Here is a 17,037-nt window from a genome sequence, read left to right as displayed (position 1 = left end):
AGTAGGGTTTCCTCGATGCGCAGCCACAGGTTCCACTACTGTCACCTCTCCGGTGCCACAAGCGCCTCGCACCTCGCTGAATACTCCGGTTACAGAACGCAACGTGGTTCATTGCGCAGCCAGAGCAGCCCTTCGCAGCGCTAAATTCAATCCCAACGTTTGCACATCCACCTCGCCGCTGCGTTGGCGCTACGTGCTCATCTTCACAAAACGCAACACCATCGGCCGCAGCATCGCACCATCGTGGCTGCCGCCCCGTATTTGCTCGAGCTCCTTCCGATTTAAGCACTCCTCGGCACCTACTCAACTCCGTCAAACCTTGGCGTCCCTCAACCGTCAAGTTCGTAACATTCATTCCATCATAGTGTTACAGTTCCGAAACGCAACACCGTCGACCGCAGCCTCGCGCCCCCCTCCCTTTTCCTCACTCAGTGCGGGGGCAGTATTGAACCATCGCGGCTGCCACCGTATGTGCCTTGGCCGCACACTCTGCGCCTAGTTACGCACAGTAACGTCGAAAGTCTCACAACCCAAGAGGACGAAATCAACAACAAAAGTACCGCGGATTCTATAATTAACAAAGTGCCTCGTCCTCTTCCAACCCAGCTGGCTTATCACCGTCCTTATTACCCGCGCTGCCTCTGGGTTACAAATTACACCATTCAAATCGACTATTACAGCAGCCCTCATTTTCTGCCAACTGTCACCCTGTGCCTGTGATGGCACAAGCCTTCCCAGAGCCACGAATTGCAGCACCATTAACCGAATTGCGCGCAGTGTTACAGTTCCACCCGAGAGCCCACTTCATACGGAGCTCCTTTTCCGTCCCAACATTCTAGGCAAGAACGCGCAGTATCGCAGTGCCATGGCCGCCGACGGGTGGGCCGACGGGCTTGGGCCCTCGCCCGCGAACGCTTGGTAATATATCGCATCTGTGCTGGCGACGTACGTGCTGCTTTGCGCTCTTCTCCGATACCGCCAGAAGCGCGCGATCGAAGTCAAATTCCACTTTTCCGCTCTAGCACCGCCAGCCAACATGTCGCTCATTCAGGCATACGAAATCCAGAAATGGCTCGGCGAGCAAGAATTCCCTGCTACCTTTTCTGCCTCGATATTCTTTGCCCTCTTCAAGGTACGGGCCACATACACCAACCCGCCAGACTTGTCATATTGCTCCTCGAGGCAGGTATACTAACTGACTGAGAGCCCGTAGACCTACGGTATCCCTTCTATTTCACGGCTACTGGTGACAGCGGGCTAGATAGCTAGCCGCGGCACCTACAACCTGGAGAGGACGTCGAAGCGTGCCGCCGATACCAGCGTGCTTCTCACCAACATGGTTATCGGTCGACCCGGTTCCACGCGCGCTATTGAAGCCATTGCTCGAACCCGCTTCTTACATGCCCGGTACCAGCGAGAGGGCAAGATATCAGACAGCGATATGCTCTACACCCTTAGTCTCTTCGTTCTGGAGCCCATGCGATGGGTCGATCAATACGAATGGCGCTGCCTGACGGATCTGGAGCGCTGTGCTATGGCAACATCTTGGAAGGCTCTTGGTGAAGACCTCGATATCTCCTATGACGGCCTGCCCTCGTCGCAAAAGGAAGGGAGATGGACCGATGCTCTACATTGGCTACGCGAGCTTGACGAATAGAGCCGTACGTATGCCGAGTACCATATGAGAGCGGATACGAGCAGTGCCATTCTCGCTGCGGCTACTATGGACATGTTACTGTATAGATGTCCCAACATCGCAAAGCCCACTAGCCAATACTTTGTGTCGGTCATTCTCGGACCGCATCTTAGCAATGCAATGGGGTAGGTTTATCTTCTACTCTCTCTTTCCGATATCTCTACGGCCGAGCTAACTTAGGTCATCGGCCAGGCTCTCCTATCCACCTCTTTGCTATGAGGCTGCGTTCTACTGCGTGGTAAACATACGCAAGTTTATTATCCGCTATCTCTGTCTCCCACGCCCGTACTTTTTACGACGTCGGTACCTGCTCGACAACCCTGACCCCCAGACTGGTCGGTACAACGTTGCCCGCTGGCGGGTGCACCCGTGGTACGCTAAGACCTCCTCCTTTGTTAGGTTCTAGTCTATCCACACCTGGCTTCGTTGGGTGCGCAGCGGCCGCCTGCTGTCGTCGCCGCCGCCTAGTCATACAGAGAACAAGTTCTTACCCGCAGGATACAAGATCCGAGAGGTTAGACACAGCAATTTGCAGGAATGGGAGGGGAGGAGATGGATGAGCTCCAAGAGATATTGAGAGGTAGAAATATCGGAGCGTGTCCATTCGCATCACTTTAACGGATCAGAGACCAAGAATTGCGCCTGGAAGCTCTTCAAAGCGAGAGACTACGAAGCAGCTACGAGACACTTGATTAGTCGGGGCTGTACTTAAGGTCTACGTTTGGAACAGGGGGGGAAGACTCAAACCAGTGTTGTTTTCCCAGTTTCTACTGATATCGTCACTATGGCCAACAAACGTGCATGCAAAACATACTGAAGGTACCGTACTTCAGGCAGGCGATGAGGATAGAGGGTTGCACTGCGCGGTTAATTGATTGATGCTGGGGAATGCGCCAACCTGTTAGTGAACAGGTCTGGCCCTGTCGCTTCCCAAGGATAGCTTTAGGGCTTTTCCACCCGCGCACACGCAGGGTTTTCCTTCTTTCTTTCCTCTTCCTGTATCCAGGAGTTCCAGAGTAGTCAGGTAGTCAACTTCGGTGCCCACTACAATTGATGCCTTGGCTCTCCTTGGTGCGAAGGGAGGCCAGCTGCTGTTTTAATTAACGAAAGGGTCCGGAAAGAAGGATGCGAGCGTTTATCCTCTGTATGGGCCGGGAACGGTGACTTGGTTATTGGGCTCCCGGCCTCGGCCCCCGTATATATTTACAGCATCATTGTCACGACATTATTGGAAACGAGAAAAGCACCTGTGAATGGCCTAGGCCGCCCCAGAGCATTACGTCACTATGCTGCGCGCGTTACTCGACAAATTGGCCGAGAAGCCGTATGCGTATTGATTAAGACTAGATGGTGTCACATTTCAGGTAGAATAAACCGCAAAGAATACCAAGTGAGCAAAGCCGATCGAAGTCACGAGATCCCACGTAAAGGAATGTTCACACCGTTAATGCGATGGGGACGTATGTATTGACCAAGTCAAGCCAAACTATCTAGGTAAGGCGCTGACCTTCGTGGTTTTACTGTCCACGTCCCTTAGGACCCGGCGTCCCGCGTGTTTCTGGCCGAGTCTTCGGGTCAGGCCCCCGGCGACCGGTGTCACCACCCCATCCTACACACCACGTCAATACGTCTATCAGAACCACCTGTATCCTAGGTTCGGGTGCCCTGAGTGTGAGGATTGTAACAGATGGTTATGTTCCTCTGGGGCAAATTTCATATCATAGTGACAACGCAAAGCGTTAACGGGGCTCTGGAAGGTATGGGTTGGCCGAAGGAAACTTTACGCAAGAACTAAGCGCGGATCTGCGAAACCTCTACCTCGACAAAATCTCCGAGCACATCTACGAGGACTCCTATCATCTGGTCTAAATTGATGAGTCTGGTTGAGCAGGGTTGCATTTAGGCGCACTAGGTGGTTTCCCATGAGGGTATCCCTGGTGCAAAATGCTCGATTCCACCACGGCCAAAGGTACCTGCTTCTCCCGGGATATGCGCAAGACGGTATCTCGGTAAGTCCTGGCCTAACTAATATTGCCAGTAGAGACAATGGTGCAAGGAGATGGAGCTCTCCTCGATATGCGACTAACTATTTCACCCAAATAGATTCCGGCTCTGCCCTTGCGTAAGGGTTCGAACTACTAGATCGGTAACTCCTTTCAGAATATTTTAACGTAGAGCACTTGGATGGCTGACTTTATTCTCTACAGGCATCACCAAGATCGGATCCGACGCTGGCCGCATCGCCAATGATACGGCGGTGGTTGACCTAAACGCTAAGGTGTAGGGTACGGACAATCTGTTTATCGTAGATACCTCCATCTTGGCAGGCATAATCACGAGCAACCCATCGGCTGCGATTGTGTTCATCTCTGAGCACGCTGCCACCAAGCTCCTAGAGCTTCAGCCGCCTGCTCGATTTACTACGGCTGTTTGCAGGTATGGCTTGAGAGGCTAGTGGTACGGTGGGTTTCCACGCCTCTTGAGCCCATGGCCTCGCGATCCGAAGTCGCCGAGGGTGGGTTCGTCAGAGGCGGGATCGGCGAGGGTAGAGGAGTGCGTATCGAGAATGGAACGCACGCGCGCTAAGCTCGAACGGGTGCCGAGGGACGGCGGCAGAGCAGTTCGCATCAAAAGGATGGTAGCTAATGGGTGACTGGTTCGGGAGGGGCTCGATTGCGGTGTCGCGTCAGCAGCAGAGTTGCTAAACATGAGTGTTAGTGGCGGTGGCCGCGGTTCGAGGAAATTCAGTGTTTTTACCTAGCAACCTGCGTCGGCGCTGCCCGATATGGGGCACGGCCTGCTGCCCCAAAGGCGGGGCAGCAGCGCCTGCGTCTACTTACGCATCTACGTGCACGACAATTCACACGCCACCTGTACCCACACCAGGCGATAAGCGATTGCACTACCCGCTGCCCCCCCTCTGGCCTTTCGTTTCTCGCCCCTGACACGCCATTTGGGGCCTGATATTCCGACTGTCTGCCTCGGGCCTTGTCGCCCATTCTCTGCACTTCTCGACCCGACAGTCCTCTTGACCAGTTCGTTCCCCCGTCGCCCAGGGCATCTCTGGGCTGATCCATTCTCTTGGCCGACCGCCGTCACCGGCCGACCCAGACACACAGACATGAAAAGCCGTGCTCGTCCGAATCGCAGGACCAGTTCCTCGCCTTCCTCTTCCTGTCTCTCGCCCTCAGCATGCTCGACGATGGCCACCTCGACGACGAAGCGTATGCCGACTTCAGCGACTCAGTTTTTGTAGCTGGAGAGACACCTACATACGCTGCAGCACCGCGGACCCTGCAGCATCCCTGCCTGAAGCTTTGCACAGAGCATTGCCGACCTCCCCACGCTACGCTGTGGATGCCGAGAGAGAACTGCGTCTGGCGGTCGCGGTAATTTGTGGTCAGCCATTGATAAGTCGGATAATGCAAAATAAAGCAATAAATGGATAGCAACTGGGCAACTGGGCTGTTCGGGCCAGCCGTGACTAATCCTACACCGTACTAAAGATTACACACCTTCTAGACTGTCACGTATGCGGGGCCCTGGTTGAAAACCCACTATCGCGTAAATAATCCTTCTTTTCTTCTTTAACTTAGTATTCTACCAATACAGCCGAGAATCGCTGCAACTATGTCTCGGCTAAGACACAAGTATCGGTCAAACGGAAAACGTATGGACAGTAGACGTCTCGGCCGGAGATGTTGGAGTGATTGATCTTAGGTGAGTAGTTATATCAATAGACAAGTTTTCAGGAGATCAAGGCAGCATGAGCCAATAGTAGCAATTAGGGTCTCGCCAACCACCGCCTTTCCGTTGTTCTTGGCTAAAAGGATAACAAAATCGTGTACTAGACCATCGGGCCAGTGGTCCCTACGTGACGACTACCCTACTCTACTTGGAGTCTGAGTGAGTCAAATTTCTCTTTCATCTCTCTTCGGCCATGTTCCGAACTCACCGGCGAACAGTACAAGGAAGCTGGCGCAAAGGCTGAGGCCGATCTCAGATGGGTACCCCAGCCAGCCGCCGGCCGCATCTCCTTGACCGACAACCTTATCCAGCTCAGCGGCGATGGAGGGGCCGATATCAGCTGGCCTCCCGGTGTACGGTTCGAACCCTTCGTAGTGGCCACTATCCTTCTCGTCAATGCCTGCCTGACCTTGTGGCCAGTCTCTCGCTTAACGTACACGACGGCATTAGCACATTACACGTCGGACCTTATCACGAGATCAAGCAGGGTGGGCGGCGATATATTCGATACCCCTGTACAAATATTCGGCGAATGTGATACACTAAAACTTAGCGAGATGAGGGATGCTATTACGGGCACCATAGGGGGCAAAGCTGGCAGCAAAACGTAAAGGGAAAATACCCGCTATAGCTTAGCGCCAGCCCGCTAAGTTACAGTATTCATCTCACTAATTTTTACCGTTTACCCCACTAGAACTTCTGTCGATTTCAGCGAATCATGTTCGCCAAATATTCGTACAGGGGTGTCGAATATATCGCCGCCCACCCTGAGATCAAGCGTGTGGGATTGCTGTTCCGCCTTCTCATTTACTTTTTAGACACGTTTCTTCGCGGAGCAAGTAACTCCTGCATGCAGTGCCTGTCACGAAGGAGAGGATTCGACTGGCATAACACGCAGTATAACCGTAACCTGTATTGTGGAATCTAAAGCTAAAGAAGGAAAAGGAAGATGTTGCGGGGAGCGGGCAAGGCGCGGGGTTCTAGGTATGGTGCGGACCACGTGATAGATACGCACAGACCACACTCCAGCACTACGTCATTGACACCACCACGGCACCCGCCGTGACAGTGCCTGACATCGCCCAAACGGAAGGAAATCGACGAGCAGCATGCACGACACCAGTGGCTGGAAATTGGAGTGCTGAGTGCGCGTAATCTCCATGTCATAAGCCGAGCACAGGAGAATCTGAGGCTAAACTCGGATGTTATGATCAAGCTGGGCCAGCCAACTACTAACTACCTCCCTAATAACCTGTCTAGATACGAAAGGCCGAGGGAAGCTACATTTTCGCTTCTCTATATCTGTGGCACCAGGCCGCAATATACCCACATACGCACAGTTTCTGGTCTCTTATTCCTGCTAATCTTGTAAGACACTTTGAAGTTTCTTTACTTCAGTGTTTTGAGCTCCCTGGTGTGATCTTGAGAGTAGAAGTATCATTCGTGATTGCCGCCAAGTTGCTTGCAGCTGTCGTCTTCAGGGGCGGCAGTAAGTAGTCGTGGTTCTTTCTGAATTTCTCGAGGATGTTAAGCGCCGTAGTGGTGCAATTCGGGTCTGCGGCCTCGTACATGTCATGGTACCCCTGAGGGATAATAGATTGACCCGTTGCGTTTTTATGGTGAAGGAGCCCACGAGCCTTTTTGAGATAACGGTCATGGAGCTTTTGGTTAACTTGTTGCTCATTCTCCCCCGACTTTAAGATGTCATCGAGATCCGGTATGTGTTCGTGAAAGACCAAGTTCACTGCGCCTAGGGCTTTGGCCTTCCTGTCCCATCCTTTGTTGTCGAGCTCGTCTTCTTCGTCGTCGCACGTGATTCCCATAAGTTCGAAGAGTATAGGAGGAAACTCCGCTAGGTCGACCCCCGGGTGAGTGGGGTTCCCCCCTTCCCGTATTCTGTAACTTCCGAACGCGGGCACTGATTTCAGATCGTCTTGACGCGTAACAAATGCGAAATCTATAAGTTGGAATAAATATTTTGTGCTTGCGATATCTTTGGGGTGATCCATGGGCACATGAACCTCTTCGAATAGAATGTTCTCCTGTTTGAGGTCTCTGTGCGCGAGCTTCTGTTCCGTCAAATACTGCAAGGCTGACAAGACGTCAACCACCAGGTCCCCCAGCCATTCCGGTCTCTTCCCGAGGGCGGGTTTTTCGCAGTAGAGTACTCCGTTTATGTTTACTTTATGGTAGTTCCAATTGAGCTCCGATAAATTTCTGAGTTCTCTGAAAACGAGTGCCGTCGGTCTCGGCTCCTGTGCCTTCACTGGCACCTCTGTATACCTAATGAGCCTGACAATGTTTTCCTAGGTATAAACTGCGGTGAGAATCACTATGTGGCAGACCTTTCCATATGTAGGTAGGTAGGTATGTGAGGATTGAAAGACTTACGTGACGCAGTTTTTTAAGCCAGAAGAGCTCCTTTTGTCCTGCCCACGCGACACTATCCCCCTTGGTCGCCTCCTTGACTGCAAACGTCTTTTTTCCAACGGTGCGATTATTTACTACCCTTCTATACACGGTGGAATAAAGAGTTTTTTCCAGTTCTATTACCTTCGTGGTACCGTCCGTCTTAGAACGACGGGCGAGCGGCTTCAGGTCCCCGTACCGGCCAAGAATCCATGGAGATAGCTGATCCGGTGAGAGCAGGTTATCAGGTTGCCGCTCCCATAGCCGACCTAAGAACGAGCGTATTTCCAAAGACCTAGGATGCGTTGGCGCTGTGGCCTTGTGGTGATCTTTCCAATGAATGCTGAATTTGTAACCCTTTGTGCCCATTTCGATGATAACCGAGTCCGTAGTATCGGGGATGTGTAGGTGAGTGCCTGGCATAGAAGATTCGCTGACTTGTGCCTGATCATTCTGGTCATTCACCGAGATTTTGGCTCTTCCTTTGAGAACGTGGAGGAAGAGGCTCCCATGATCAGGATCCAGGTATAGGTAGGATTCGTAACCGACGAACTCTTTTTCGACTGATATATCGGTGTGGCTTGGGTCGCCTGGGATGTTGCCGAACGTCAGAAGCCGGCCTGCTCGCTTCTCGTTCTTATACTCGGCGATTGTGGGGTACACTTGGATAAAAAGCTCCCCTTTATCGCTTTTCTTCACTCGAGGTTTTACGTCGAGCGCTTGCTCAGTAAATCTTGCTTGGAACGCTTGCTTAGCAAATTCGGATTCCGCGTATATGTCAAACAAATGCGCTTCATAATCGTTGGGCTCAAAGCGTGGCATTGGAGCAACTAAATGGGATGGGACGGCGGCAGATATTTCTCGATCAGTAATGAAAAAGAGATGATAAAATGTGACAAGATAATCAATATAAAGAGGAATACGGATGAAAAAGACGGCACGCTGAGTAAGTAAGCCGAAAAAACGGTAGAACATGACCACGCCTTTATAATAAATACCTTGGGAAAACGAGATCCGTCAAATGAGCTTCCCCAGTTTCAAAGGAGTCCTGTTCTCGACGCCCGGAAAGGTCCGAGATTATTGCCAACTCCTTCCTAGCCAATGACTGGCTGCATGGGCGACAGCTTGAGACAAAATCGGAATACCAAATTCACACCATGCGCTGTTGAAGCAAGCCGACCTCCCGGGCCATCTTTTGCTTTTATTAGTTTGAAACGGGCCAAAGGGGCACGGGGGCTGTGGTGGGCCATCTTTTGCTTTTTTTTAGTTTGAAACGAGCCAAAAGGGCATGGGGGTTGTGGTGGGCCATCTTTTGCTTTTATTAGTTTGAAACGGGCCAAGGGGCAGGGGTTGTGGCACGCTGTGGGCCTCAGGCACCCATATTAACCTAATTGGGTTCCGCATTGTGGAACAAACTCGGACTTGGATTTGGTAAGCCGCCTCAAAATTCAGGCCGGTCGGCTAACCGAAAAAATTGGAGTGAGAACTTGAAAGCAGACCAGGTTCGAGACTGGCTTGTAACGGGCGCGTGGAGCGAGTCCGATATCTTGCTTTCTTCTTGAAGAATGACCCCCTTGTATCTCGTTTCCCGAAGGCCCAGATCACTTGTGTGCTGTATGCAGGCCTTGACGGGAACCCTCTTTTGCCGTACTACAGGCATACATTCGGCGGTTGCCAACCTGGGAAGGGCATGCGATGCGAAGGTCATCCTAGAGTTTCTAACAAAACTTGTCATTACAGATTTTGTCATCCAAGTTGTTTCGCCTCTCAAACATCTCTGTCACGTGATACCCAGCCCCTGCACCCTGAATTTTACATAGCAGCCGCCGGCTTGCGGGTACAAGTTTACTGTGAATGAAAATGACTCCCTAGGCCTCTCTCGCGAAAGGTCGCGATAAGATAGTCCTAGACTGTTACCTCATCACTTTTGAGAAGCCCTGCAGAATGTGCTTCTTGCCGCGCGTCTTTGCAGCTTTTGAGTTGCTTGAACATATGAAAAGACCAGGCGGTCACCATCGGAACCGACGCCGTCAACACCACGGCTTCCAGCCCCGCGACCACCCGGGCCGCCCAAACGGAGCTGCAGTCAACTAATTAATTGACGAGTATAGTACTGTCCTCCCCGTCGATGGACTTCTTGAAAGATTCAAATACGAGTGCTTCTCTTATTCGTCAAGTTCCATACCTTAGCTTTCATGCGGTACAGCCTGGGGAGACTCAAGCCCGAGGAACGCGGTGGCGGTATCGCAACTACATCCTTGTGCGGGGGGTTGGGGTGCGTCTGTTCAACCTCTTTCTTCGTCTCGCCGCCCGCGCCGTCTACAAGTCCTGCAGCGCCGGCTTCCGCGAGGCAGGACCTCTGCGGCGAAGCCTCGCCGCGCAACACCTTTAACGCCGGCGCCCCGCTCGCCGCCGACTGCAAAGCCATCGTGGCTGCCTACCCCTGGACGACGTGTGGGTACTGGACCGTGACGGCGGCCGAGCTGCAGGCGGCGGGGGCGCCTCGCCCGATAAGAGCGGCGCGGCGGGTCACCCTGGCGCAGTACGGCACGTGCGCGTTCCGTGTGCAATTGCAGACGCGGCCGCTGCAGGCGTTGTATTTTGGGTCGAATCTAAGGGCGACTACTTCAACGACGTCATTGTCGTCGGCGGCGCCACGCTCCGGAACCTATCCATGAGCATTGGCCTCGACACCGACATCCCCTTCGGCCTCGCCGGTGTCGGCTACCCAGCCAACGAGGCCGGCGTCGAGAGCGGCGTGCTCCAGCAGCCATACGCGAACCTGCTAGAGTAGCTGGCCGTGGAGGGTATGACGTCGACTCTCGTCTACAGTATGTGGCTGAACGATTTAGGTATATTAGACTCCATCTCTCCTTTTTCGTCATTTTTTCTGGTCCTATCGGTTACTGACTTGTATAAACAGCCGCCAGCACAGGCAATATCCTCTTCGGCGGCATCGACACGGCCAAGTTCACCGGCCCGCTGACCCGCCTCCAGCTCTACCCGACCAAATCCCCCTCCACTATCAATGAGTTCGCCGTCAAGCTCACCTCCGTTACCGCTTACAGCAAGTCCGGCAGCGACAAGCTCGGCTCCACCTCCTTCCCAGCCTCCGTCGTTCTCGACTCCGGCACGACCCTCTCCTTCCTGCCCTCCGACCTGGTCTCGCAGATCTACAAGGAAGCCGGCGTGGCCGTCGACTCGGACTCCGGCACGCCCGTGGTGCCCTACAGCTACGCCCGCGGCGGCGGCTCGTTCGCCTTCGGCTTCGGCGGCGCAAACGGCGCCACCATCAACGTGGCCATGTCCGAGCTCGTTCTCCCCGTCGTCGGCAACTTTACGCAGGGCCCCAACAAGGGACAAGACGCCTGCGAGTTTGGCATCCGCGCCGTCAGCTCGTCGAGCGACGCCCTGGTTCTAGGCGACACGTTCCTGAGCTCTGCGTTTGTGATCTACGACCTGGTCAACGACGAGGTCGCGCTGGCGCAGACTAAGTTCAACGTCACCGACTCGAATATCGTCGCCTTTGGGAGCCTGAGCGCCACCGTACCGAGCTCAACGCCCGCGCCGAGCCAGGCGCAGATTGCGGATGGGGTGGTTACGGCCAGCCCGACGAGCTATGCAGCTGCCTCGGCGTTTGCCGTAACGAGTGCCGGCGCGAGGGGCGTGAGGGGCGCGGGTGGGGAGGCGGCCGGGGTAATGATGGCGGTGTTAGTGGCGGTGGGAGCTAGGGTGCTGAGTTCTATAATACTTTAGATTCTGGCTAGAGTAGGCGGGTGAGAGAGAACGGGATATGGAAAGACAGGTTGGGCAAGGAGCAGCAAATGTGGGTTTATATTATTTATGACTGACGACGGAGTGTAAGCAAAGGGTAACTTTTAGCGCTAGCTTCTTGGTAGAGACTATATGTGGGATGTGACGGCGGTCAACAGCATCTAGGAAGAAAAGTCGCTAGTATGGCTATACCATTGTCTTAGGATTCTAAAAGTAAAGAAAGAAAGAAAGAAAGTCTATAAAGGTACGATCGAGGGTGCGGGGGTATAGTGGGCTGCCGAGAGCGCACGGGCCATTATGGTTTGCCCTGCCAAGGCTCGTGACATGGGACTCTTTTTGCATTCGAGGGTGTGTTAGATGTATCTAACGACTTTCCCGACCGCGGCGTATCCCGTAGTGTGACACTACCTCGAGATACTTCGGAGAAGCCGGGTTAGCGTCGACTACCATAATGTGTCAATACTCCCACTAGTGGTTCGGCTTTCTAGAGTCAACCGTAGCAAGCCGGGATTAAAAATCCAGCAACCTGGGAGTCACTCTTCAAGAGGGCTTCTCGAGCACAACCTTGGCAATTAATTACACACTATAACGAGTCCACTATGTGAGGGCCTGGTCCTCCAGGCCTCCCAGACGCTCTGACTAATCAGACGCCAGTTGGGTGGGTCCACCCGACCAGCCAGAGCCCCACCTTGAGACGCCCTGGAAGAATCTCGCGAGGGGAGGCTTTTGAGCTTCTTTTCCCTTTTCCCTTTAGTTTAGAATCTTCGTCTATAGCGCCCAATAGAGGAGTTCCGCCCTCATTCCAAGCCGGCCGTGACACACTATACCTAGTTTTGCCCTATCGCAAGCACAAGAGCCACTTCAGTAGTAATAAGGACTTGTCTCTTGCCCCTTTTAACAATCATTTTTTGTGAACTCATCATTACCCCAAAGCGAATCGTGGTCTTCTTCCTAAATAAACAAGTTCCTGCTACTCATGTGCGTCGAAACATACTTGTTTAGTAACCGACATACCTTATATTGCTTTTTCGTTTGTCGGGCTCAGCTTATCGCCCGTACGTCGAAAGCCTGTCCTCTATCGGCCGGCGCATTTAAACTTTGTTTTACCTTTTCTAGTATAATTCTGTCCGAAGGACAATATTACGCTCAAACTTTCCAAAATTCCCATACAAAATTGATAAAGAAACTGATAAGAAAGTGTGGGTCCTAATTCCCTACGCGGATTGGCTGACGGGAGGCCAGAGACTTAGCCAAGACCAACTACAGTCGACAAAACCAGCCAACTGGCCCTAAAATCAATGCACCCAGTACCATTGCATGTGTAACGGTAAGGCAATTCCAGATCTGATGTTAGATTTTGAATACAATTGGTTTTGGTTGAGATGCAAGCGTTTAAATACTGGGGCGGGTAGTGGTGGAGAAGGGTAGATGCACGTGACTACGTGCATGTGCGGCACTTGCGGCAATTTCGTTTCTTGTGCCCCGCGTTGAATTTCCTTGCCCCACCACAATACTTTTCCTCCAACAATCGGTTGTGTTGCAGTGCCTTGATAAATCTTGCAGGCTTCTTATTCTTTACAACCAACCTTATTCCAACCGTGGTATAGCTTTGCCCGTTATGGCCGGGCTATTTAGTATCCATGGCGGACGCTTCTACGGCGGCTGCCCGTCAAGTCTGTAACTCCTGGAGCGTCGAGAAGCCTCTTGATCAATTCCAGTCCTTCCGAGGGCCTCGCCGGACCGTTCTTGATTGTGCAGATTGCCGCAACCGCAAAAAGGCGCAGGTAATGTCACCTGTTCTGTTATCATTGTTCTTCTATTTACTAATTTAATACCTTGAGAGATGGATCAACCTCCATAATCCAATCGGCTGCTGCAGCTGCCCGAGGGGATAGCCTAAACCCACCTCCTGCCCCTGTGCCTCGGCAAAATCTCACCCATCGCTTTCTTTCTGAGCGGTACCACGAAGGCGGCCGTGTTGCTACGGATTCGACCGAAATGGCAGCTGCGCGCAATGAGATTTCCGCTATCCAGCGACGCCACCGTGTTGAGCGACACCATGGTGGAGAAACTTCCCAGACCCCGACAATGAGCAATCTTCTTCACCAACAACAACCTCCTAGCAATGCCGATAGCACTCTCCCGCCTTTTCTCCAGCCTAGAGACCCCCATGGGCTTGCTACCGGTTGCCCTCCCTCTACCCAGTCAGAAGAATCCCAGAAAGCTGCCCAGGAGGAAGAGAGAAAAGACGATAACAATAATCCAGGCCCAGTCACACCACCATAGCTCCCCCGACAGGGGCGGCCTTCTCTGCGGCGGCCGCCACCATCTTCTCTCTTCTCACCGGCTCGTGTTCGTCGCCGCGGCCGTCCGCGTCTAGCACAAAACCCTATTGGCCGCCCCCCTCTACAGCAGCCACTACCCTTTCCCTTCTCGCCTGCTGGCGGCCGTCGCCGAGGACGCCCGCGTCTTGCAAGAAACCCTGTCGGCCGCCTCCGCAGACGACCGCCTTCCACAGAACGCACGCTCCGCGAATTCGACAAGCCATCTCCTCAATTTACAGGGGCCGACAAGGAGTCGCCCCTTGACGAGGAAGACCTCGCCATCAAGATGGAATTCGATGAAGCACTTGCTGTAGAGAAGATGCAGTATTGCCTACGCTGTAAAAGGCGATGGTTCGATGTAGAGCTGAAGCCTGATGGAGTTTGTAAGCATTGCCACGATAAGGATGATAAGAAGCGTGGGGATGAGCCTTTCTTCTTTTCTGCCAACAACAACTCAGACTTTGGCTCTATACCTTAAGACTTGCCCCGGCTAGAGCCATTGGAGGAGATGTTTATTTCAAGGGTCCACGTTAGCGTCACTGTATTTATAGTACGTAGTAGTGATACGTGTAGCGAGGAGTAGCAACTAACAAACTATAGGTTCGTGGGTAGCAGTATCAATATCGTGGGCATGTTGTGCATTTCTTGCGCGATGTTGGTAAGGTTTACAATGAGCTACCTCTCTTACCTAGAGATTTAGACATTGTTATCCTTCGGCCACGCGGTTCTGAGAATGTGGCCCAGATGGATCGGCAGTTCTGCCGACGATTCCACGTCCGCCGCGCAGCCATCGAGGCCTGGCTCAAGCTTCTCGCCGCCAATCACCCTGGCTCCAGAGACTTTACCCTTAACTACGACAATCTCTCTCAGCTCCCCGAGGATGGCAATGTATTTGACTAACTACCATCTATGAGGTCAACGATACAACGGGCGTACTTGCCGATTTTGGCCCTGCTGATGAATTAGTTGAAGAGCCGGAGCCTGAAGATGGTGATGTTGTAGATGAAGCTGCTGTGCCCAACTTGCTAATCCAAGAGACCGAGCTTAACCAGCCCCGTGGCCATGTTGAAAAGACTGTTACAGAAGATGCCGAGCAGGTTCCCCTACAGCCAGCCAATCCTCAAGCCGCACACTAGCTGCAGATGCCATCTATCCGTCGCACGCCTTTGGATGAATTTAACCAGAAGTATGCCTTGCTCTCTCTAGCTTGCCCTACCCTCTTTCCCCATGGCACAGCAGATTTTGTTGAGCCAAGGCAGCGTAACATCAGTTACCAGGAATATATCGAGCACGCCATGAAGTGGGAGGACGGCAGGTTTGCAAAGCATCACAGCTTTCGCTTTATTGCCCTAAACACATTGATGCGCCAACAAGCCCGCAGCAGCAGCAAGTTCTACGTGGGCAAGCACCATCGTACGCCGCTTACAAAAGAAGATCTCCAACAGGCACTAGCCAGAGCAGCCAGAGGCCCAGGCTATCTTGAACCGCGTCTCGCGTTTTGCTGGTGTAATTAAAGGTACCCGCCCCTTTTGGTACCGACGCTGCCGCGAGTGTGAGGCGTTTGCCTAATGCCTAGGCGTACCAGCTACGCTTATCACCCAGAGCCCTGCCGACCTGCACTGGCAGAGGCTATACTAGCATATGCCTGGGTATGAGGAGTGGAAAGTTCTAGACGAGCCTACGCGGATGGCTAGGTCACGCCAGTTGCTACGAGAGAACCCACACACTGCGGCGTGGCATTTCCACTCCCGGAATAAGCTGTTTCGAAAGATTGTCTTGGAGAAGAAGTTTAACCTGGTTGACTTTTGGTATCGTTACGAGTGGCAGGGTCGTGGGAGCAGCCATGCTCATGGTCTGTACTGGTTCGATAAAAGCCCAGATCCAGATATGTCGACGCAAGAGTCACGAGATCGCTTTGCTAAGGTCTGGGGGTACCACATTACGGCTATGAACCCACAGAGAGGCCAGGGTGCCGATGAGGGTAACCCCCTATCTGTTAACCCTCTCGAAACCAACGTCACGTGGGAGTGGCTTAATCGAATTGTCAACCGCTGTCAACGCCACCACTGCTCTACAGCATATTGTCTTCGGCTAACAAAGAAAGATGCTGAACAAGCTCGAAAGGCTGGCGAGAGAGGCGGCCAGCCAGCCGGCCAGCCAGCCGGCCAGCCAGTTGAAGAATGTCCCCCTCCACAGCCGACATGCCGCTTTCAGTTCCCCTTATTTGGAAGCTTGGGAAGAAGTGGTGGCGGTTTGAGGCTCAGCGGAACGATACCTATATGAACCAGTACAACCCAATTATCTCGCTTTGCTGGCTTGCCAACACCGACTGCTCGCCTTGCATTGGTGTACAGGCTGTTGTCAACTATGCTGCAAAGTACTGTAGCAAGTCAGAGACCCAGACTAATACATAATTACACGCAGATTGCGCGTAGTATAATGCCTTACGTTTCTGACAGGAACTCAATGCTGTCGTTCGTATCCAAGCTGATGAATAAGCTGGTGGGGGAGAGGGATTACTCAGCCCAGGAGATCAGCCATATCTTACTCGGCCTCCCTCTCCAAGACGATAGCCGAGTGGTACAAAGCGTTGACTGCCGGCCTCGAGAGCAGCATGCTCGGCCTCTCAATGTCACCGTCGACGGTGTCAATGTCACCGCCGACGGTGATGTTGAAGATACGTCAAATGTCTGCGATAAGTACCTTCAACGGCCAGTTGAGATGGAGGATGTGGCATACGTCGAGTTTCTTAAGAACTGGAACTTCAAGGCACGGAATCCCTTAAGGTGGAGTATGTGGCAGCCTCCCGCTCGATCTAGGGTGTTGTACTACTATCCCAAGTACAAGTCTATTCGCTCACACCAGCAATGGCCCGATTTCTGTCGTGTAAAGCTGCTACTAAGCCATCCACATCGTCAAGTTACAGACCTTTACGTAGTTGACTATCTACAGTTTGAAAGCTACGAATTGGCCTACGAGCACTGTGCCAGTCAACACCACCACCCAGATGATCACTATGGTGTTGAAGACAAAGAGGACCCCAAACCAGACGAGGATGAGTTTGAGGCTAGGGGTGATGTGGGTGAT

At 52.8% G+C, this 17,037-nt stretch overlaps 6 protein-coding genes across 6 annotated transcripts; 5 read left to right on the top strand and 1 right to left on the bottom strand.

Moving 5' to 3' along the window:
- Nucleotides 1-1,036: 1,036 nt before the first annotated feature.
- B0T26DRAFT_755306 (uncharacterized protein) lies at nucleotides 1,037-1,657 on the top strand (the record flags this gene model as incomplete). Its single annotated transcript, XM_060445943.1, has 2 exons — nucleotides 1,037-1,132; nucleotides 1,262-1,657. 2 exons carry the CDS (start codon nucleotides 1,037-1,039, stop codon nucleotides 1,655-1,657), a joined length of 492 nt encoding a protein of 163 aa, XP_060293512.1.
- Nucleotides 1,658-3,618: 1,961 nt separating this feature from the next.
- On the top strand, nucleotides 3,619-6,005 carry B0T26DRAFT_875079 (uncharacterized protein; the record flags this gene model as incomplete). The annotated part of the gene is made up of 6 exons (XM_060448054.1): nucleotides 3,619-3,705; nucleotides 3,800-3,818; nucleotides 3,904-3,974; nucleotides 4,847-4,948; nucleotides 5,662-5,796; nucleotides 5,864-6,005. The coding sequence occupies 6 exons, from the start codon at nucleotides 3,619-3,621 to the stop codon at nucleotides 5,873-5,875; spliced, it is 426 nt and encodes a 141-aa protein (XP_060293511.1). The 3' UTR covers nucleotides 5,876-6,005.
- An 832-nt stretch (nucleotides 6,006-6,837) lies between these two features.
- On the bottom strand, nucleotides 6,838-8,674 carry B0T26DRAFT_787555 (uncharacterized protein; the record flags this gene model as incomplete). Its single annotated transcript, XM_060446795.1, has 3 exons — nucleotides 6,838-7,527; nucleotides 7,835-7,921; nucleotides 7,997-8,674. 3 exons carry the CDS (start codon nucleotides 8,672-8,674, stop codon nucleotides 6,838-6,840), a joined length of 1,455 nt encoding a protein of 484 aa, XP_060293510.1.
- A 1,800-nt stretch (nucleotides 8,675-10,474) lies between these two features.
- Nucleotides 10,475-11,827, top strand: B0T26DRAFT_724338 (aspartic peptidase domain-containing protein). The gene is made up of 2 exons (XM_060442684.1): nucleotides 10,475-10,704; nucleotides 10,776-11,827. The coding sequence occupies exons 1-2, from the start codon at nucleotides 10,662-10,664 to the stop codon at nucleotides 11,606-11,608; spliced, it is 876 nt and encodes a 291-aa protein (XP_060293509.1). The 5' UTR covers nucleotides 10,475-10,661; the 3' UTR covers nucleotides 11,609-11,827.
- A 2,294-nt stretch (nucleotides 11,828-14,121) lies between these two features.
- Nucleotides 14,122-14,649, top strand: B0T26DRAFT_724333 (uncharacterized protein). The gene has a single exon (XM_060442683.1). It carries the CDS (start codon nucleotides 14,237-14,239, stop codon nucleotides 14,426-14,428), a length of 192 nt encoding a protein of 63 aa, XP_060293508.1. The 5' UTR covers nucleotides 14,122-14,236; the 3' UTR covers nucleotides 14,429-14,649.
- B0T26DRAFT_724332 (uncharacterized protein) lies at nucleotides 14,650-15,139 on the top strand. The gene has a single exon (XM_060442682.1). The coding sequence runs from the start codon at nucleotides 14,695-14,697 to the stop codon at nucleotides 14,848-14,850; it is 156 nt and encodes a 51-aa protein (XP_060293507.1). The 5' UTR covers nucleotides 14,650-14,694; the 3' UTR covers nucleotides 14,851-15,139.
- The last annotated feature ends 1,898 nt before the right edge of the window (nucleotides 15,140-17,037 follow it).

Source organism: Lasiosphaeria miniovina, assembly GCF_030549165.1.
Source record: "Lasiosphaeria miniovina strain SMH2392-1A chromosome Unknown B0T26scaffold_6, whole genome shotgun sequence".
Classification (NCBI taxonomy): domain Eukaryota; kingdom Fungi; phylum Ascomycota; class Sordariomycetes; order Sordariales; family Lasiosphaeriaceae; genus Lasiosphaeria; species Lasiosphaeria miniovina.
This window is presented reverse-complemented; position numbering and strand designations above follow the sequence as displayed.